Below are 23,017 nucleotides of genomic sequence, written 5' to 3' on the forward strand. Positions count from 1 at the left end.
CAAACACACATCATGGTCTTCCATCCTAAATTCAAAACCATGCAAAACACTAACTGAACGAAGTATTTGTTGTTTTCTTCGTTGTTATGGCTATATGCATACATAAAGAAGTAATCTGGTTTTATCCTGTAAAAAGAGTGATGCAATACTAGTCTAGGGCTACTACAGGGTAAAAGCAGACATCTTCACACTTAAACAGTACTCATTTTTCTTTGTCTCTCTCAGCCACACACAAATGCTGCTCAGAGACGTGCTACAGAGTGAATCAATGCACCATTGTGGTAGTGGGAGTGGGACTGGCACCCGAAAGCCTCATTTTGAAAAATATGGATCACTCCAAATACTTCTGAAAGGTGTAATAACTCCCCACTCATGACTACAAGGATCCTGGATGGCTCCAACTGCTCTTACTTGAATGTGTGTCATTCCTGATGTTTCCACATTATGGAATTTATGAAGTATCTGCAGAAGGTTTCAAATTAACTCCAGATTTCAAAGTAATATCCAGGGGGTATTCCACTGAATTCATTAGGGTTTGCCTTGAAGCAAAGACCTTCAGGCATGAACCCCAGAGTTTCCTAAGCCTGAGTGAAGCTTTCAGAAACCAGTGCAAGCAGTTTAAAATAGTGATATGACAATGCTCTAACATAAAAGTAAAACAGCACTGTAAAGTGTAATCTTTCATACAAATCCACACTAAACCCATGGAAATACAGCTGCTAATTGCAGCTGGTCAGAGCTGTCATAAATGCTTTTATGATATTTAGTGAGGCAATAAACTGTCTTTAAAAAACTACTGAGAAAGCAGTGGAGCTGCTAAGCATGACAATTAATTGTTTCCACTTCAATGAGATGAGGAAAACAAATACAGGAAACCTGTGGAAAATAAGCCTAGCATCCATCTTGGGAAGTTCAGCAGATAGCTTTTTGGAATGCTGCTGCCAAAATCTTTCTGACACAAAATTCTTCAGAGATCAGCTCTGCAAACCTTGGCCAAGGAGGTTGTTACCTCTACCTCCTGCTGGGATCAGATCAAGTCCAGAGGGTTGCCAATTGTGCTCATCAACTGCAGTGAAAGAACTGTGGTGTAGCTGGGCCTCTCCTCCTCCCTGGCCCCTGTGAGCACTCCTTGCTCACTACTCCTGTTGGGGCCAGGTCTGTTTCCAGCTCCTCAGGAGAGCCCAGAAAGCTGCTTTCCTCCAGCTCAGCAAATAATCCACATTCCCTGGCCAGGCCTTGGCTCTTCTCACCAACGTCTGCAGCCGGCAGGACTGAGCCCAAGCTTGTTCATGGTGTGCAACACTTTGGCTTGAAAGTTGGCACCCTAATGTGCAGAGGATTTCTGGCACATGTGAGTGTGCACAGCAGAATCAGACTGGTATTCCGAGAAATTGGACCAATCTCATCCCGGCAAAGCTAGTGGCAATTTTCGTAATTAATGCATTAGGAACAGCCCTCAGGAACTATGCTGAAATGTAATTTTCCATTAGCCTCCACAGGGCGGCAGTTTTACAATGTGACAATTATTCAAATATCACTTCATTGTAAAAATTACAGATTTAAGCTGTGTCACGGGTTTTGACATTTGATAAATTCATGATACTTTTTATTGCATGTTCCTACTCAGGTGTTAATGTGCAAAGTCTCATAAATGCAACAAAATACAATAAAACTTCTGATTTAAGATATTAATTAGGTGATTAAACTGTCACACAAGATTTGTTTGGCCTTTATAAATTAGTAACTCAACCCTCACAATTTATAAGCAGAACAAATAATAAAACAAAAGGCTTGGTTCACTAAAAAAAACACTAATGTTTTGCACAAGGCCAAAGCAGCCATGGAAAATTGATTTTCCACAGCTTACTGAGTCTTGAATAGACACTGCTTTGTAAAAAATATTTTATTGAGTGAAGCCAAAGCTTAGACCATTCAGAACAGTGTGTGTTTGCACCATTATTTCTAATGTCATCAACATCACAGTTTAATCTCATGCATTAAAGTGGAAAGAGCTAAAAGATGTATTTGCATTTTATTATCAGGGAAAAAGAAGGGGACTGTGCTAGATCTTTTAGTAAAATGTGGGCTGTTGGAAAAGGAAAATTATTATGCATTATTTCTCACAGGAGAACTGTGACTAAAGAGCAGGTTCAAGGTAAAGTGAAGCAGCACTTTTTGTACAATGTCCCACTAGGGAACTCATTATCATTGAACCTAAGGACAGCCAACACAGAAATGGCACTGGACAAATTTGGAGAACAGGACATTACACACAGCAGTCCAGGTGCTGCCTGAGAAATCTCTTGACCAGTGATCATGGGAAGCTGGGAAGCCCTGAGCAGAATGGACTATCCTATCTTCAGAATTTGGCCTCACTATGGGAAGCAGGTTGGACCACAGACCTCCTGGGGAAGCCTTCCAACTTGAATTATGGTACATCCCTCTGGCTTACACTGCTAACATCCTGGCTGGCATCAGAAAACATGAGGGCTACATGGACATATGATTTGAACTGGTATGGAAGACTTTATGCTGTGTTAATAAACAAATTTGTGTCACCTGATCCAAGACACATTAAAATCAGCAGTCTTCAGCAGCTTCTCTAGTCATTGAACTGCTCTAGTTGATTTTGGCAGGATTATCACAAGGAAATTAATCTTCAGCATACTCTACACAGCTGAATAATAGTTGCATAGGGGCTGGGCAACCAGCATTTTACAATTGATACAATTTCTGATCTATGAAAGAACCGCCAGCTGCTCACCCAGCTCTTGGCAGAGGCCTGATCTCATGGAGTCACAGAGCTTAAATCCAGAGTTGCCACTTGTGATCACCTAATCTGATCTACTTTTCACAGGCCATTACCTTTGTACTGAGCTCAGTAACTTTGTGTTTGACTTAAATACATCTTCCAGCATGACATCCTGTCTTAATTTGAAAATGAGAGATGGGAAACCCATCTCTTCCCTTCATCATATACTTCAATGATTAATCACTCTTTCTGTCAAAAACGGGCACAGAATTTCTAACTTTAATTTGGCTGGTGACAGCTTCCAGCCATTGCTTTTGTAGTACTTGGAATTTTCTTATTGTGAATATGCTCACTCATTTTAATGAGGTCACCTCTGAGTCTTGTTTTTAATTCACTGACATGCCAATTCATTTATTTCTCATGGGATGAGATATTTCTTACCACTCATGAATCATTTCTGTAGTTCTTTCTCTTGCTCTTTTAAACCTTTGAACCATTTTAAAAATATGAATATGAGCCGGATACAATATTCCACTTCTCTGCAGAGAAGTAAGACATCTCCACACTCCTATCAGGAATCTGTTTCTTAATGGTCATCCTACCATTGACTGGAGCATACAAAATGCATTTATTTGGATGAAATAAAGTCATATTAGAAAACTGACAGTTGCGATATGAGTGAACTTTCTTAAATTCAAAGGTTCAGTTGCATATCCAAATTCCTGGGTAAAGATAGCAAATTTCTTAGTGATACTTGTTGGCTGTCGAACTGTGGCCTTTCAAAAATCAGATCTGATCTCAGTTTCCGTAACTATAAAATTGGAACAAAATCTTGTTAACCCTGGCATACCATGGGAAAAAATGTTTGCTGTAATACTGTCATAGCAATTCTGTTCTTCCCCACTACCAAAATTTTCAAAGAATTATGCCACATTAATGGGAGTGTTTGAACTGGAGAAAAGAAAGCTCCAGGGAAACCCTACAGCAGCCTTCCAGTACCCACAAGAGATCAGCAGAGGGACTTTTTAAAAGGGCATGGTATGATAGAACAAGGTGGAATGGCTTTAAGCTGAAGGAAGGTAGACTTAGATTAGGCATTTGGAAGAAATTCTTTACTGTGAGGGTGCTGAGGGTGCTCAGAGAAGTTGTGGATGTCCCATCCCTGGAAGTATCAAAGGCGAGGCTGGATGGAGCTCTGAGCAACCTGGTCTAGCGGAAGGTGTCCCTGCCCAGAAGAGGGGGAGTTGGAACTAGATCACCTTTTGGGTCCATTGCAGTCCAAACCATTCTATGAAAAAATAATTTTATGAAACAGTTCTTTCTTCTTCATGGGCTATTCAAAGCAACTTCTTAGCCTGTAAAACCCCTAAATCTGTGAGAAAATCTTTTATCCCAGTGCTACAATGATGAGATAGATGATTACTGAGGTAAAGAAAAAAGGGCATGGGCTGTACTGTTTTAGTTCAAATCCACTGAATCTTGCAAACTTTTAGCTGACAAATCTCATTTTAGAATCACTGCTGCCATAATAGATGTTTAATAATGCCAATTTAAATGCATTACTGAATTGAAAAAAGAGCTCTCTAAATGTGCATTATTTACTTTAGAAATTATTCCTTTTTAGTGATAGGGATACATGGTTTCTCAGAAATGATGGATACTGCATTCCTTTTGCTGTTCAGGATTCTTATCATCCTTTCAGACAATTGAGTTTCTTCCATTTGTAAAATCTATTACCAGCAGAAGGACTGCAAGTAAAAACCAATGGCTGGAATCAGAACTGTTTTGGCAATACAGTGAATGAGTACTTCACTGACCCATATCAATACCCAGGAATCCTGTTTGAAAAAAAAAATTAAATGGTATTTACTTTGGTTTAGAAATTAGAATTCAAGCAACACTATGAAAAAGCTCACAAGGGATAAGAATTCATTATATTCATACAACATATTTATGTAAGATACACTTTAGCTTTGACCAATTTGATTTTTGGAATTGCACTAAAGGAATACAACCACATTAAATGTCTAAAGGCTGATTAACCAGACAGATTGAAGAAAGCAATAGTAGGCTTAGCAACTTTATCCAAAGGAGTACTTTCTAGGCATAATCTTCTTTAAATCAGATTGAAGCAGCATTTTTAAGTGGGACTATGAAATTGATGCTAGTAGATACGAAATTACTAATAAAATTTGTGATTTCATAAATAATTATTTGCAGAATGACTCAGAGAAAATAATAGTCCTTTCCTGACTTAAAAATTTATGAACTGATGACACTCTATTGATTGGAGCATTTACTGCACTTTCAATAGGTCTAATTAACAAAACTGCTTACAAAATTAAACACAGTACTTAGCAGGATGACACTATGGCCCAGTTCTTTGCAAACATCTCCACAGTCAAACACTTTCATCCTCGTGGAGTGACCTAAGGAGGAGCTGACTGCTTCTTCTAGTGAAGCCAGAGTGTTTCTCATTAACTTCAATTATCTCATGCTTACCTACATATGAATATAAAGCTGCCTGGAAGACATGTAAATTCCAGGATCTGACCCTTGATCAAACCACATTGCTAAAAATAAGATGTAAAAGAATCCTTGGTTTGTTGCCTCTCTCATTTAACTTTAAATCATTACTATGGCATGGAATATATGGAAAAATAATTTTTTGTTATTCTTTTAAATAATGTCAATTTGAATTTTAATATGTACCAATGCAAAGGTATAGATCCAGCAACAGGCAGTCTAACGTAGCAGAGAACAACCACCTGAAAAACAAAGTCTGAAAGGGATCCTCAGATCTCAGTGGAGAAATGGCATGAACTCTTAAAAGCAGCTGTATTACGGCAAGATAAGCTAATACAATTTTCAAACATGTTGAAAGAAATGAGCAAAAACAGAGAGGCAGTTTTTGTCTGTTGATGAGGTCATTTTAGAATAATATGTTTCTACTACATTTTTTTAAAGATGTTAAAAAACAAGGACAGAAATGGAGTAAGAAGAGTCACAAAGCTAAGACTTCAGGTAATGCCTTAAAGCAAGAAACTTCAGGGACCATCTTGGGTTTTCAGGAAAGCAACTGAAAAGAGACTGAAAACTAAAACAGAAAAATAAAATCAGAAGATGGACTTACGAGGCAGACAAATTCAGATGCTGAACTGGTAGTTTTCATCTAATGTGTTTTTACATGTTTGGTTATTACAATGGCTATGTACCATGGAGCCATTGACAAAGATGGACAGCTTTTTCCTCTTCTTTTTCTTTTTCTGTCTGAAGTTCTTACATTACTTGAATCTAATAACATTTGACTGAATAGGAAATCAGAGGTAATTCAGGAATTTTTCAGCCCTAGAAAAGATAAAAGTGAGTTACAGCTTTAATTGGCCATTGAATTAGCTCATATGAATAATAGCTCATGGTCTTTTCAAGTTCTCTGGCTTAATAAGACTCCCTTTTATTTTTTTATCTGAAGATTTACTGGAAAATATTCTTTTCTTCTGAACTTAGTGATTACATTCAAACTTCAGACATGAGAAAAGAAATAGCTATGCAAAGCAAAATCATAAGTAGCATAAGCTGCTGAGAACAGTTTTTTTATCACCTTCTATGTGTCTGCTATAGGACAAAAACTGACAGGGTACATTGTGACATGGGACTGCACCAGACAGGTTTTGCAGGGCTGCATATAAAAATATGAAACCACAAAAGGGGACAGACAGATATGCCTCAGACAGCAGAACCATCACCCATGTCACAAAGGTGGAACTCACACAGTACATTGGCTTTTGTAAGTTCAGAGCTGAACTAACATAGGAGAAAAGTTATGCCATTCAAAAACTAAATTGCCACTAAGCCTCATACCTACAGTGCCCACAAGCAGACAGTAACAAAAAAAACCCCACCTTGTTTGACTTTAATAAGCTATGGCTTTAATAATCAAAACAAAAGGTCAGTAAAGGAAACCATTCTTTATTCTCTATTGTGAGTTACTAAGCCTGTAACTCCCTACCTGCACAAACACTTCCTAAAACACCATTTTCCTTGCAAACAGTAGCATTAAACATGTTTCATTAGTCTCTGACCAGTCACAAGCTGTTAATGCATTGCCACTATTTTCCATGGCACAAATTAAATATCTTCCTAAGTGCTATCCATTCTTAGTGTATCTAACCACACTGCTCAGAAGCAGTGACTCAATGGGACATAGTTTGGAGTAAATTTCTGTGAGAGATGGGAGCTCAAAAAATATTTTTTTTCAAAAGCTCCACTACCTTCTACCCTCAGCACAAAGTGCACTCATGAACCCTACATATTCAGAATAGGAGTATAGCCATTAAAGTACTCATCACAAACCTGAAGCTCCATACTATCCAAACAAGTTACCCTGCCTAGAGAAAGAAAGAAGCACATGGGTCATCAGTACACTTTTTAATCCCCCTCCTGGAAATCTATGCAGTACAAGGGTGATAATAACTTCCTGTATCTGTCACACAGTCTTTAACTGCTATTTTTGCATATGACCACGATGCTGTATTCACCAAAGAGTTAATCAATACTTTGCTTTCACCTCATAATTCATTGTGTGGCCTGTGCTTTGTTCACTGCCCATTATTCACTTGCCTTATGATGCCAGAAATATTAATTTCCTCCAGAGCTTCTCAATGCTGCTCATCACTTCAACATCTGAGTGCTGCACAAATTCAAATTAATTCACTAATATTCACAGCAGCAAAGAAAAGGTACTACTGCTGTTTAAAATACAGAGCAAGGAGGCACAAAATAATTAAAGGCAGAGGTATTCACTGATTTTAGATCTTATTTCTCAGACATTACAGATGCAATTTAAAATTATTTAAAAATATTTCAAACACAGACATTGCAACATCACTTGCAGGTGTGATTGCTGAGAAAATTGGATTTAGGCCTCTAAAAGGGGTCATTAAAAATTAGATAATTAGAAACTATTACACCATTAGAGGTTCCACACAGAACTGGTTTAGGCGTCTATATTAGCACTACATAGAAAAGTATTCTTTTGTGCAACAGTGCATTATTACAGTTGCATGACCTATCTTTCCCTTCCCATTGTTCATTATTGACTTCCCAGCTCAAGCAATAAATGAAGCAGGAGCCACAAGGGCATCACTCCTCTCTCCTGCACAGCCTCAGTACATCCCCAGAGCAGGTCCATCCTGCACAGACAGAAATCCTGCATAAATACAGCATGTGATCGCCCATGTATAATAAGGGGACCAAATTAAGGTTGCCAAGCAACCACTTCCCCACATTATGCCACAAATCCCTGTTCTTCATCTCTTCAGCAAACACATGCCATGCCCTGTCTCACAACCCAACTCTCCCTTGTCTGCTTCTGTGACCCTAATTACCCGTTCTCCCAAAGGCTTCCTCAGTGCAGTTTCTTTGTCCAGCCAGTACCCATTTTCTCTCATTATTCCAGTTGTTACCCTGTCTGTCTGTTCTTCATAATTAGCATTTCGTTCATCCCATTTTCCTATTTCCCTGGCCAGCTCTCAGTCCACTGACATTGCTAAAAAAAATAAGAGGCAAGAAATGCTAAAAATATCAGATTAAGATAATTAAGTCTGGCAAAGCTGTAAGCAAAAACAATTGTTAAATGAAACTTCTTGTAAACATTTTAATGTACTAAGAGCAAGACTAGAACTAAAAAAGTTCTCTTACACTTCATTCTCAAAGTGATTTTCTGCTGCTGTTTCCTTCTAAGTGTGAATTTCACACTAAGATTTCAGCTAATATCCTCTAAGTCTGTTTTATCTAACCTCAGCATATTTTTACTTTACCATCATCTGTTGTTTTGCACGCTAAATCACTAAGTCAAAATAAATTTCAGTTGCAGAAAGAGTAGATGATGTTCCTGGTATCAAGAATCATATCTTTATTTGACAGCCAACAACAATATAAACTTATCAGTCCTAAAACAAATATATCTATGAATATGCCTGATGACATAGAGAAAAATGGTCTAGAATACACTCAGAGCAGCAAAAGGTCTGTGGGTCTTCTCCAAGGCATGTGAGAAAAAGCCACGATGAAACAGTTGATAACCAGACAACGGTAACAAGAAATTTATTCAATCCAAAGAAGAGCAAAAAAAAGTTAAAGCTCAGTACTGTCTTACAGCAGGCAGTAAGGGAGGTAGAGCAAAGTGAATTAGGCACTTTACAGCCTGATTTTGCTGCTGACTTCACCTAACATGAGGAGTTTTGCTGTTCAGAAAACTACAGTCGGGAAAGAAAATCAGAACCATGTCAGGATATAGCTCATTTGGTTAGGACACTTGGAGGACACTTTCCAACTAGGCCTCCTGGTCTTAGAATGACTTGTGATTTAGGTCTGCTGAATATTGACATCAGCATTTCTGTTTTTCTAGAAAAATTTCACTGTGAACCTCTGAGATGCAGCACATGGTGTTGTTCCCCATCAGCCTAATCTAACTCCTTCAGCATCACCTTTCTCCCATTTTAAAAGCATAGGTGGATCCAGAATTCTTCCCTCCTTTAATTTTTACTTTAAAGAGGGAATGACCATATGATTCTAAGGCTCAAAGAATACTTAGTATCCCACATCAAGATAAACATGACAGGTCTTGGTAGGACACATGCCCAATATAAACAAAAGAAGATGCTTCTTCACACAGCAAGGAGCTGCTCTGTGGAACAGATTTCCATGAGACACTGTGGATACCATAGAAGGAAGATGATCGGTCAAGGGTTACTGAGTATCAAAATTGTATTGGGCTCAGGCATTCCTGAGAGCAGTCAACAGCTGGAATGATCCCTAGGGAAGCTCTTCATGTGCTTTTCCTACTGTCAACCTTCCCCAGAGTTCACCTAGAGCCACTGAAAACAAAAAGAAGCTGCACTACCAGAGGGTAGGTAACTAAATGTGTAGAGATTAGAGGAAGGCCTCCAAGTGCATATACTAGCAGAATAACAGGAGCTTGCCCTTTGCTGCTGCTCCTTGGCCTGTGCTTGTGGCTGCTCTTCCTATGTGGTTTCCCATTTCAAAGACAAGTATCAGCTCATCACTTTACAAAAACAAAAAAAAAAAAAAAAAAAAAGACTTTACCTGTGAAGAGTGAACTGAAAAAGAAAGAAATTAGGGATTAAAAAAAATTAAAAACAAGGGATTATGGAAGTGGAAGCAAGAAGGCAGGGGAGAGTCAAAGAATTACAAATGTAAGGATTCACATGTAGACATCAGGCTGAGCATCTCTAACAGCACTTCCATGAGCACACTGAACACATGCAGGGATGAGGGGAGGCTGCCCAGTGGTGGCTAACACAAAATGGGTCAGGATGAGAAAATCAAAACTGTTCCACAGATGCTGGGATTCCTCCCCAAGCTGCCCTGTCCAAGAGCTGATGATGAGGGGTTCATCCAAGGTGAGAATGTCACTGACTAGAAAATTCTGCTGTCTGGCAGAGCCTTGGAAGGGGAGGATATGCAATTTACAGCCTACTGGATAGATGGCCCCTTGGTTTAATTCCACACAAGAGTTCTCAGGGTCTCGCACACATGCTATCCTCATTCAAAATGATGTAATTGGTTTCCACCTCAATTTTCCCAGTCTTTGCCCACCAGGCCAGGTTTATGTATTTTTGGCACAGCGCAGATCTAGCTGCAAATTCCCGCCATGTGGCCTTGCACAGCTTTAGCTCACATCTCAGGCACAAGGTTGTTGAGGGAGATCTCATTATGTACAATACCCGTGCCAGCATTAAGCCATTGCTTACAGATTTCTATGAAAATAAAAAAAATAGGAAATCCACAAATGCCACAGTACCATTATTCAGCTCCCCCACAGTGGTGCTGAATGCTGCTGAAAGGAGCACCATGTGCAGCCGTGAAAGGATAAAAGCCTGCATGAAACCAGGCAAGCTCTAAAGCTGTCTTACTCCAACATGTGTATGGAACAAGCAGCAACCCAAACCACTAATGGTGATATTGTTTGCAGCTGGCTTATCAAGCCGCCACCAAGCCTCTTTACAAGATGGTTTTTAGATAGGCTGTGCTCAGCAAAAAAAAAGCACAATTTCAGAAGCAGAGAAATGCTAATGGGAGCACAACAGCACTGCTTCATAGCGTGAATGTAACATAGGGAAATGAAAGGATAAGAAAGATACAATTCAAGAAGAAAATGGTCACCATGCTTCAGATACAAGACACAGTCATACATATATATCTCTGCTCCTTCTTTCTCCCTGTGTTTTCAGTACAGAGCTAATCTTTTCATCTGCTTGGTATATTTATACCATTCTGGAGAAAATTTCAGAAGAAGTTAGCAAAAGTTCCCAAATGTTACAAAGATTATGAAAATCACACATGCATATATTTGGAGTCTTCTCTCTCTAAATTTCACATTAAAATATGCTTGCTTTTCTGCTTACTGAAACACAAACTATGCTAACACCTTCTAATCTGTGGTTAACCTGCTGTGAAGAGGCAAGACAAAAGATTTTCGCACCCATATTAGGAAAATATTCTGGCAAACATTCCTGCAAGAAAATCTTTACTGTATCCATGCTTTCAAGGACACAGAGGACTGTGTCAAGGTTCTTTTTAATGAGAACAAAATGAAAATAAAATATCAAATTGTGCTCACAATGGGAGTACCATCCATCTTGTTGTGTATGTAGGGAGAAAAAAATAGCAAGTGAGTGTATAATCTAAAACTCTATCATTATATAAATGCATTGGAAGAGTAATTAAGATTGCATAGGCACCGTTCTTCTTTGAGTTTTGAAGATTTCATCGTACAGTCTGAACAATACCTTTTATCATAAGTTTTGGTGAGGATGTGAAAGTAACAGAGATGTAAACAAACTAATAATGAACTAATAACTAACAAATTTTCTAAAATTTCATAGATACAAAGAGAAATCGCTCTTGAAGGCCTAAAGGAGTAGAAGTGAAAAAAGGGAAAAAATCAGCTCCTCTAAATAATTTAATAAAATAATTACATTTCCTAATGATAAAGGCTAAGTGTAAACAATTCTCCCAAAATTCAGTAGGAAAAAAGCTGACTTTTCAGGTTATTTAAGAAAACTAAACAAGGTAGCAAAGCCTCCCAGCCTATGCAGTGGAAACACATAGCACAGGCAGAGAAAAAGAGATTCATGACTTATTCCCATCTCTGTGATTCACATTTCAGTGCCAATGCAGTTCATTTACTTAGCAGGAATTGTCTTCAAAGTGCTGCACAAACATTTTTCTTTCCAGTACCACCTCCCCTTCTCCCTTATCTGCAATGGGGTAAAAAGTAAAATCTTTCTGAACAAATGGAGAAAAGAACAAATGGGGAAAATGAGCAAAAGGTTTTCAGTGATCTGGCCATGGTAAATGACCAACAAAAATGGGATGAAAGCCACAGTTAAGCCCCACTGCTCTGTAGAAGCAATTCAGGGGTGTTTTGCTCAGTAGCAAATCCTTACAGGCTGTACCTGGAGGTAGCCTGGCCTGCATTAAATGCATTTTAACGTCAATCAAGAAAGGGCCCAAACTGAGAGAAAAGAAGTCTTAGCCTTTCTAGGATATGCTGGAATTTAATTTATGCTCCTGTAAAATTTATGTGAAACACAACGTGAAAAAGTGGCAGTCAGTGGAACAGAAATGATGCATGAGGTGTCTGGTGACTGCTCCTGTACACGCCGAGGTGTGACACGACAGTGATTGCCAAGCAATTTCTTGCACCGCTTTCTCGGCACTCCCCGCCCCAGGAGCCCGGGAACTGCATCCTGGGGGAGACCTGAACTGCCACCGTCTGCATCTCACGTCCCTCAGGCCTGACAACCCTCGGAAAGGGCTGCGGGGAGTCCCGGTCCGGCCTGGGGCATCCGGGGATGGGGCAAAGACGCCTTTCCCGGCGGCGAAGGGAACCGAGAAGCGAGTCCCTCCCGCGGGGGCGGAGGAACCTGCCCACTCTGCCGCTGCTTTAGCCCGGAGAACAGGAAAATCAGCTAAATAGAAGAGACAGACGCCGGGGCGGGTCCGCTGCCGACTGGGCGTGCCGGGCGGGGGATGGGGAGCCGAGCAGGGATGCTCTGTGTCAGCTGAGCCCCGCCGGACCACGCCGAGTGATGCCGAGGAAGCACCGGGGATGGGGAGCGGCGGGGCCGGCAGCGAGACCCCCATGGCTCCGCGGGTCAGCCGCACCCATCCCCGCCTTCCCCCTCTTCGTCAGTCCCTGCCGCCCTGCCTGTATCCTGCCCCTCGTCCGACCATTCCGGCCCCACCCTGCCTGCCCGGCCCCATCCCTTCCCGCCCGCCCCGGGAGCGCCGCCTCCAGCAACACGGAGAGCGCCCGCTTCAGCACCACGGAGAGCGCCCGCCCCGCCCTGCCCGGGGAGGGCCCCCCTGCCGGGGTGGGGAGGCTCGGCGGGTCCCCCCTCGGCTGGGCGAGGCCGCCCTTGTGTGCGCAGCACTGCGTCGTTCCTCACCATTTCCTTTAGGGAATAAGCTCCTCTCACTACAGACGTGCAGTCGCAATCCTGTCCCATGCTCACCAACGTCCCTACAGAACCGAAGGCACAGAGAAGTGAAACACCCCAAAAAGCCACCGGGTCTCGGGGCTGCCTTCCTGCGTTCCCTCCTCTCAGGAGGGTGGATCGGCCCTGCATCCCCACACACCTGTTCTCATTCCCTCTGCCTGCACCTCGGCAGGAGCCACCACGGCGTCTGCCCCGCCTCAGCTCGCATGTTGGGGATGTTTCTGTCCCCAGACTATTCTCATTTAAAGAAAAAAAATCTAGTTTAATTTTTAGTGTTGTCATTGGTGTCTCCAAAGAGAAAGCTAGCCTTATGCTCCAGGTGATGCTTCATTCAAAGGTGCTCTTCACTGACTTCAAGGAAGCTTGAGGAGCATAGAATGGTGGGTTACCTGTCTAGGGAAGCACACGCAGAGTGAGAGCATCACAGTTAGTGATGGCACACAGTGTGGGCTGAGCAGCTGCAAACAGCCCCACACAAGGAAGAACAATGGTGCCAATGCTCTGCTTTTCTCACCCACACCATGAACATACACACACACCATACACACACACCATGAAACACCCACAGGCAGTGTCCTCCAAATTGCAAGCTGAAAATTTGCCCTGTGCTCTGTCTGGAAGCAGGGTGGCAGTCTGGTATCCCTGAAAGCTCTTAACAATAAGGCTGGTTATCCCCTGGGAGAGGCAAATGAGCTCCAGCTGGACAGTGAGATGAGAAGGTAAAGGTGAAACATCCTTCTCTTTGTGCCAAGGTCTTGGATACTGGCTCCTCTAGGCCAGCAACAGCTTCCAGGCCTACAAGGTGTACAAACAGGTCGCATCACTGCCATGTTTCTAGCAATGTTTCAATTAACCTCCATCACATTTGTTCAGTGGCTGCCAGTTAGGTTACTGGCTTTCCTCTTATCAGGGATAGAGAATTCTTAAAATTAATGCAGGGATTTCTGTACAAACAGGTCCCATCACTGCCATGTTTCTAGCAATGTTTCAATTAACCTCCATATTTGTTTAGTGGCTGCCAGCTATGTTACTGGCTTTCCTCTTCCCAGGGATAGAGAATTATTAAAATCAGTGTAGGGAATTCTTAGAATGTGTCCATCCCCTTTCATGTAATGACCGTGTCAGATCCCATTGTGCACACTTTATCAAGGGAATCAAGCTCACATCTTCCCAGTGATTCTTACTATAGTGCATCAGGGAAGAAGTTACTGACTTCTGTCCACATTTATCCTGTTCTGGGATTTCCAGAGCCCTTTGAGAGTGTAAGCAGGTCCAGCTGCCATTTCTCAAGGTTAAGAAAAGTTTGACATGACCAAGGTTAGGTCTGGGGACAGTAAAACAGGTAGTAAAATGCAGAAACATTCAGTATAAAACTATTTGATAGGATATCTGTGTATCCTTGCAGGAGGCAAAAATAATCTGAGCAGCTGTTTTACTGAAATGGTTTAGGAAATCCCTTGCAATGGTCCCTCTTCTTGTTGTATCTTTGGAATGAAATACGTTAAAATGAATTTGTGCATGTTTTACAGGTAGCAACAGCAGAGCCTTCAACACCAATAGGCTTTTTTCATGTAAGACATAAAACATTTGACATGGAATGTACTATTAATGCCAGACCGAGGGGGGAGAAGCATCCACGGACTGATTTCCATTTCAAACTGCATTCTGGCACTTTGTACTCCAGCACCATTGGTGGATCAATATTTAATGCCCGGAGATTCTGGCTCTGCAGGAGTCATGTCAGGGGACCTCTCGAGCCAATCTGCTTGGGTGGAGGAGTGATAATTATTCATGGGCTCCTGCCTCTTGCTCCTTCTCTTGCACAGCCCCACTCTGCTGACTCAGTGCCTTATTCAGTCTTCTCTCCCTCTCTCCACTGCTGTAGCTGGACCCTTTGCCTTCACCGCCTCTGAGAGCTGCACATCCCAGCATGGCTAAAACAGCGATGGGTAAGAAAATGCCTCTCTTTTCCTTCAGCCAGTACTACGGCCACTGTCTCCTAGGTCTGCTACCTACACTGGGTGTTCTTAGCTGCCCCAAAAGTTTAGGGAAAAAAAAAATCAAAAGAACACTGAACATATTTTTTAATTTCATTGATCAGAGGAAAAAAAGGGAGGGTGGGTGGGACCTGGAGCTGTTTTAGTAGCTGTTTTAGATTATAGCCAGAGATCGGATTAATTATACACCGATGGGCGAGGTCGGCACACGAGCACGGCGTTAATTTTGAAATGATTTTCATTATTTTAAAGACGAATAGATATTTTATATCTATATATATATAGATATTTTAATACATATATATGATATATGTGTATCATATAGATATATAGATATATATAAGAAATGTATATATACACATAGAGATATTTGAATACATATATATGATATATGTGTGTGTATATATCTATATAGATATATAGATATATAGATAAGAGAGAAAGAAAATAAAAAAGAAAACGAACGGTAAAGTTGTCCCTGTTGTCAGTGTGCCTCTAACCCATCCCCGCCGGCCGGAGTCAGCGCTCCCCTCTGCCTCTGAAAGGGCGTGGGGAGAAGAAAAGGGGCACTGGGGAAAGGGCTGGGCGCGGGTCGGGGTCCCCGCGGTGCCGGGCGGGGGGCGCTGCGGCGGGGCGGACCCTGCCAGGCGCGCACTGCGGCCGGCCGCGCCCAGCCCAGCCCTGCCCAGCCCGGCACAGCCCGGCACAGCCCGGCACGGCACGGCGGGGCTGCAGGAGGGGGCGAGAAGGAGCCGGCGCTCCCCCGGCAGTGGCCGCACCTGCAGTGTGCGGGGATGGGGGGGCGGCTGAAGTAGGTCACTGCATCACGGGGAGCTGGTGTGCGCTATGCCCGCCCTGCTCTCTCGCTCTCTCTCCCGGGGGACCGCTGCCGGGGCTGTTGTTACCTCGCGTTTTTCCAGCGGCAGGGAGAGCGTCCCCCTCCCCCGCAGGAGCCGCGCCCTGCCGCCGCCTCTGCCGCCCCCAGCACCGGGAGTGGCCCAACGGGGCGCGGCTCATCCGCCCCTCCCCGGCCCCCGGGGGCTCCAGGGTCCTGAGGAGCCCCTTCCCCAAGGGGCCCTGTTGGTCCTGGCAGGAGCGAAGGGCGGTGGCACCGGTCCCTTTGTTCGAGTGAGGCTGTTGGGGAGGGTGGGCGAAGAAATCCCAGTGGGTGTGGAAGAAGGAAAGGGAGAGCAAGTCTGAAAGCGTCCAGACCCTAACGCTCCTTAGGGCTGGTTTTTGATGGTTTCGGGCTTTTTTTTGGTTTTTGGGTGGGGTATTTTTTGTTGTTGTTTTGAGTTTGAGTTTTTTTGGGGGGTTGGGTTTTTTTTTTTAAGAGGAATAAGGCTGGAGCTGCATTTGACGCATTCAAATTCAAGTTTTCACAATCATTCACCATTAATGTCGTGCACACGCAGATCCTACAAAATAAGGACGAAGTGCTCCCAACACAATGAGTGTCCTCCCCAAGAAGCAAATCCTGTTCAAATTTTCATTTGTGCAGACTCTTGTTATCACTCCTCATCGAAGTTCCACCAAACACTCCCGGCGCCGGCTGAAACCAATGGTTACACCCAGGCATTTATCTGAATGCTGATGTTCCCACACCAGGGAACAATCGGGGTGGATTGAAAGCATTTCTAGCCCGGCTGTGGCACCCTTGGGAACAAGGCATGAGACAGCTGTAGATGCAAACAGAGGAGGGAAGTGAAGGCTGTGGGAGCCTGGCCAGCCCTGCAGTGCCGAGCACGCCGTCCCCTCCCCACTGCAGCAATCCTGTAATCAGTATTGAGAATTGGTACTCGCTCAGGGACCTGGCGCTGCACAAGGCCTCTTAGGAATTCTGACACAGGGGAAGGAAGAGCTCCTCAGCCTGGTCTTAATGATCTCGCAGCACACGAATATAAAGATTTCTGCGGCAGGATTGATGCCAGGAATCATTAGGTTTAGCAGAGACTGTGTGGCGCCAGTTTGTCTGTTAATCCCTGGTTAACGAGGCACCTGTACCAGCAATAAAGAGCCGTGCAGCCACCTAGCTCCAGTTTCCAAAAATGCTAATTACAAAAACATTCAATTAGAAAATTAAAGTTACTTTATTAAAAGCATCTTCCATCTTTAAACTCACGAAGTTTAAAGGATTCTCCTCACCATTTCTTTAAACTATATTCTTTCTTGTTATAGTTATAAATATGCTAAATTTGTATCTAGACAGCCTATTAGAATAAACCACTTTATTTTAAGAGTTACAACAGAGCAACAAAATTTGTTGTCTTGTGGAAAACCAGATGCATTCTCAGTAAAACACACTGCAGTTAGGGCTGAACGAGCTACATTTGTTCTGTACTCAAGCTTTACCCAGTAGAACACTGAAAGAACTACAGAGTGCCTGATTTTTTCCCCTGTTGAACCCCAGATTTTGCAAAGTGGCAATAAAGGCTAGATTCTGCTACCACTAGAGTTACCAAAACATTTCTAATCAGCTTAACCCCGCCCACTATTATGTTTGTGGTCCTGGTCCAGCAAGACACTACATCAGGTGTCTGAGCATGTGAATAGTCCTACTGGCTTTGGTCAGAACTCTTCACATAACTCGGGTTAGGCAGATGCTAAATACCTTGAACAAGCCTGTGTTTATATTCTGCCATAGAAAGCAAAATTAGGCCTAATTTTCTATTAGGCTGTGTAAAAGAAAAGGTTTTCAGGGAAAGATTCCTTTACTTACAGAGGAATTTTAACAGCTGCAAGAACTTCTGGAGATCATTATACTCTGAATGTTCACAAGATTCTTCTTTCTGTTTAGTTTACATAGCATGTGAATGATGCATGCCACACGAGCATCCCTGGGGATTTTTTTTTAAGTGTGTCTTTTTTTGAAATTGATGTAACATGACTGTACAGAAATTCTGGGAGTTTTTAAAATTCGTCCTCCCCCTAACACCATCTTCCACATGAAAAATGGGTTGGATAGAGGGACTCCTTCATGCCTTAAGCTCCCAAGCAAACAGGACTGTGAGTTACATAAATCAGGGCCTTTGCAGGTAGAGTCACTACAGATCAATCAGGCCACGTATCTGGTTTGATAAACTTACTTAGGGTAAGATGACAGTGTGAAGGTGAAGCAGTCTGTGATGCCACTGGAACTAAAAAAGTGTTAGAAACCATTGTTTCGTTGTGGTGTTTTATTTACAGAATATTTATTATTCTAACATCTTTAGACAACCATCATACAGGAAAATCTCAGTCCCAGTTATGGATCTGGTTTATTTTATAGGAAGTTGTTTAACAGAAATACATGGAGTATGTGTTAATAGTGTGTTACAGAAGTGTTTTAATGTCAACTCCTTTTGAGATAGTAGGGACACTGTAAGGTGATAAATGGGTGGGATTATGAGGATATAGGAATTCAGGCAGCCCCATGCTCCCGCTTTCACATATCTGAGTAAGACTGATTAAACCATTGTAAAAATGCTTCAGAGTTGCTCTTCTACTTTGTAATTCACATTTTAGTTAAGCTCAGACCTCAATACTTAGCTTGATGGATGCAAGGCCACTGCTAAGTTTTTCTGTCAACTGCATACTACATTATTGTTTTATCTGGTATGTAATCATTATGAAATTATGAACTCTTAAATAAGTGTACGGTTGTTGAGTTTAACTGCTTCCATTACTTTAATAAGTTGCCTTTTTTTTACTGCAAAGGGGTAAAAATTTTGCCTCTGATCTGCCACTACACTTAAACAATTGCTTGATCGTCAACAATTGCATGAGTAGTCATCTGAATATCAATGGCAGTGACAAGCTTCAAGTTAAACAACATATGGCTAAGCACCAGGCTGAATTTGGACTGAACACACTCCTTCCCATATTATTCAGTGTTTAGCTGAAGGTTTTAACCTTCCCCTTTTATAATTAAATGAACGCACGTCAGCTCTGAATTATTTCCGTCAGAAAATTACACGTCTGTAAATAGGAAATTGCTTTAAGAGAAGAATGAACATAGGAGTTATTTATTGTATCATAATGTTGGCTGAAATGTGATTTGACTGAGATACCACTATTCCAAATTTTTTCAAGAACTAGGAGAAGAAATCACAGAATAAGCTGAGTTGGAAGAGGCCCATCAGGGTCACTGAGTCCAGCTCCTGACCCTGCACAGCACCGTCCTCAGGAGTCACACCATGTGCCTGAGAGCATTGTCCAAACGTTTCTTGAACTCTGTCAGGCTGATGCTCTGACCACTTCCCTGTGGAGCCTGTTCCAGTGCCCAACAATCCTCTGGAGAAAAAACCTTTTCTTTATATCACTTAGATGTGATAAGGAAACTGAAGTGATAACATTTCAGTTAGTGTGTTTTTTCTGAGAACTTTTATTACTGAGATAATATAAAAACAGCAGTCAGCATTTGGTAAGTAAAATTCACTAAAAAATTGAGGTTAACACCTATTCCTATTCTTTTCTTAGTTTTTAAAGGCTAGGTTACTCTTCCTGCTATTGAGAATTAAGGCAGGAATATTTTTAAAAACAGTCCATATGGCTAAGGATTTATACTACCTCATAGCAGTTCTTTACTTACCCTGTGAGGTGTACAGACAGGAGGGATGGAACGTCATCTACTCCATTTTCTTATGGAAGATATCCCATAACACACTGAGGAAATAAAAATAAAATTCAGCAGCTTGAACACTTCCAAAATGTTCTCTCACCTCCACCTCCATTGCCATCACCTCTTTGTTCCAATATAAGCTCTAGTTAGACTAAAAACTTCCCTGCTTAATAATGTATTCCTGTAATTCATTCACATAGATTTTGTGAATTTGAGTTTTCTTTAATTTATTCTTTAAGACTGGATTTTATTTTTTTTTACTATTTAATTGCCATTTGTCCTACAATAGTCATTTCTCTAGATCACATTTTGCACACCTATTTATTATATATATGTGTAATCTAACCTTATGGCTAGATATATCTCAGGTGACATTTATATTAATTTATTTTGAAAATAATTCTCCATTTTCAAATTAATAGCATTAATTAAAAAAAAACCCTCATTACAAAAGAGAGATGGGGGACTCACATCCAGCAATATATTTAAATAGTGTTTTAGCCTTCAAAGACTATACAATATTAACTAATTAATTCTCCTAATTGCTTGCAGTGAGAAGTCAGCATTATTTTCTGGTCTAAAACACAGGGAGCAGAAGGTTCCCATGACAAATCAGTTTGGGCAAAACTTGACCTGTGCACCATTTTCATGTAGGTCTAATTTAACCATCTTATTAGTTCACAGACAAAAGAAACAAAGAGATGCTCAGCACTCCTGAAAAATAACAAGCCTTAGGAGTCCTAAAGTAGATATCCAAAAATGGTGTCACACCACATAATTGATAGAGTTGGAAAATTGACTCACTAAAAGCTTTGCTAAAGCTGGTACAGCAAAAAAGCTGAACATGAGGGACTGAGGGTGGCATCTAGCCCTGCAACCAGTGGGCAACCCCACCACTGAAAGTGACTCCTCCAGCAAGCCTTCTCATAGGCTAGAGAGAGGGAGTGAAAATTTGCCTTTCCACTTAGAATATGAGGATTCAAACACCTTTATCCTGGCACTCTCAGTAGTTCTGCCCAAGAGGATGAGCAAATGGTACATTATGAAGCAGCAGTGCTTGCTTGCCTCTGAAGTAACTACCTTCCAAAAATCCACTGTCAGTTCTCCATACAAGTCAACTTTATAAACAAAAACTATTGCCATCCTCAGGTGGCTTGTAGAGAACATGTCTTCTTCAGCACTTATCCATAAAATGTATGATAGATGAACCAGGAACCAATGGAGCACAGCCACTGGCCTCAGCACAATCAGCTCCTCTTTAGCCTATGGGGACACAGAAACTGGCAGCTGGTTTGGAGGAATGGCCACTATTCATAATTCTTTCTAGGCTACACACAACCCTCACACTGTTCTATGGATACAGTCAGAGGTGGTGTTGGTTTTCATTCAGTTTAAAAGTACTGTTGATCCCACTCAGAAGGGTGGGTGGAATGAGGAATCTCAGCCAGCAATTCTACCTGGGACAGGTATTCTGATCCTGCAAGGTACTGAGTACCCATGACTGCAGTGCAGACAGTACCTATTCCTCTAGTTGCTCAGCACTTTTCAAAAATGGACAAAGATTGCTGTGGAGACCTCAATCCATGTGGACTTGTATCCTGCCCGAGTCCAAAAAAAATGGATTGATGCAGAAATGTTGGCTCCTAAGAACTAAATACTTATAACATCATGTGTCTGACAAATACCAGCATACAAAGATGATCTCAAATGATTTCATTTTCTCTTCCACTTATGTTTTTCTTTTTCCTGTCTGCTAATACATAATTTAACCAATGAAGTGAATTTAAGCTATTTCTGCCGGGATATGCAGTTAAACTGGTGCACAGCATCTGCACAAAACATTAGGTTTTGCTGAATATATTCAGAAATGCTATTTTTCTAAGTTATAGCTTCAAATCCAAGCAGTTCATAAATGAATTATGATTTATGCATTCATTCTAATACACAAAACCTATCACTATTGTAGCAGTTGTTGTGTGGAGAAGTTGTGATCAGGCAACAATCACAAATTCACAGACACAATCACAAAATGGGATTAATAGGAGTTTTCACCAATTTTGCCTCAAGCAGGTAGTTTAGTTTAGAGAGATGACTGAGGATAGGGTTAGTAAAGCACCTGTGGTGGGATGCAGGCATGGCTGTACCTCCACAGCACACAGTGGCCCAGAGGAAAATGCAGGGAGGAATGGTGAGACTTCAGCTGTCCCTTGGACACTTCACACACAGCCTTAGAGAAGCCCTGGCTTGGTCCCTTCCATTGTGGTGGGTGGAGAAAAGGATGTGGCAATGGGTGCACTCCTGCCCCTGAGCCAAACAGCTGGTTGTTGACCTCCAGGTGGGGTGCTGGGATGTGGTGGCCCTTGTCCCTGTGTGTTCCCACAGAATACCAGAGCCATCGAGCTGTGTCTTCTTTCCACTCTCCCATGGGAACATCATGCTAGAGAGAGGACAAGAGAGCACTAGGAGGGAGGATGACCTACAGCTCAGAGCTGGGGATCCCAGCAGAATCACTAGATTTTGCATGACATGGCAAAATAGAAACAGTTGTGGAAGCAGAAAATAAAACCTGAGTTCCTCTGGGCGACAGTTAGGACACTTTGGCTTGAATGGAAGTTATGAGAGTTTGACTCCAGTTCTGCCATTTCCCAGTCAAAGGTGTCACTGTAGGCAGTTGCTCCAACAGGCAGAAGTAAGACAGAAGGTTCCTCCTCAGCTGCATTTTAAAGGAAAGCTGTGGTTTGCTCCTCTATTATTAAGAACCCTATGCTACCTGTGTGTGCCACATGCTCACAGGAAACAGGCTACACAGATTTCTCCAGAGGACTGTTTGTGAGCTGGAAGAACATGCAATTCCCAATGTTAGTGGCTTGAGCATTTCAAATCTGAGCTATCCAAAGTTTAGCACCCCACAATGCACACCAGTTTAAAGAGCACAAATTGTGTTTTTCTGTATTCTCATGACCTCTCCTCATCTGTGTAAGAATTTCTAGCATACAGATTTTCAAGTTAGAATCCTGAGATTTCTTAAGCATCATTTTAGGCACCTAGTTCCTTTATTGGATTTGTAGGTTAATCATTTTATGACCCGACTTTCTCATCTTTAAGATGGGGATAATCTTGGGTACTTAGCTCAGAGCTG

The 23,017-nt window shown here is 41.9% G+C and overlaps 1 protein-coding gene across 1 annotated transcript in view; it reads left to right on the forward strand.

The window, feature by feature from the left end:
* The first annotated feature begins 14,973 nt into the window (after positions 1 to 14,973).
* STMN2 (stathmin 2) overlaps positions 14,974 to 23,017 on the forward strand; it is a 40,045-nt gene continuing 32,001 nt past the window's right edge. Inside the window, exon 1 of the mRNA XM_083863706.1 lies at positions 14,974 to 15,230. Within this exon, the coding sequence (XP_083719832.1) occupies positions 15,212 to 15,230 (19 nt within the window). The 5' untranslated portion in view covers positions 14,974 to 15,211. The remainder of the gene's footprint in view (positions 15,231 to 23,017) is intronic.

The sequence above is a fragment of the Zosterops lateralis genome (assembly GCF_965231275.1).
Source record: "Zosterops lateralis genome assembly, chromosome: 1".
NCBI lineage: Eukaryota > Metazoa > Chordata > Aves > Passeriformes > Zosteropidae > Zosterops > Zosterops lateralis.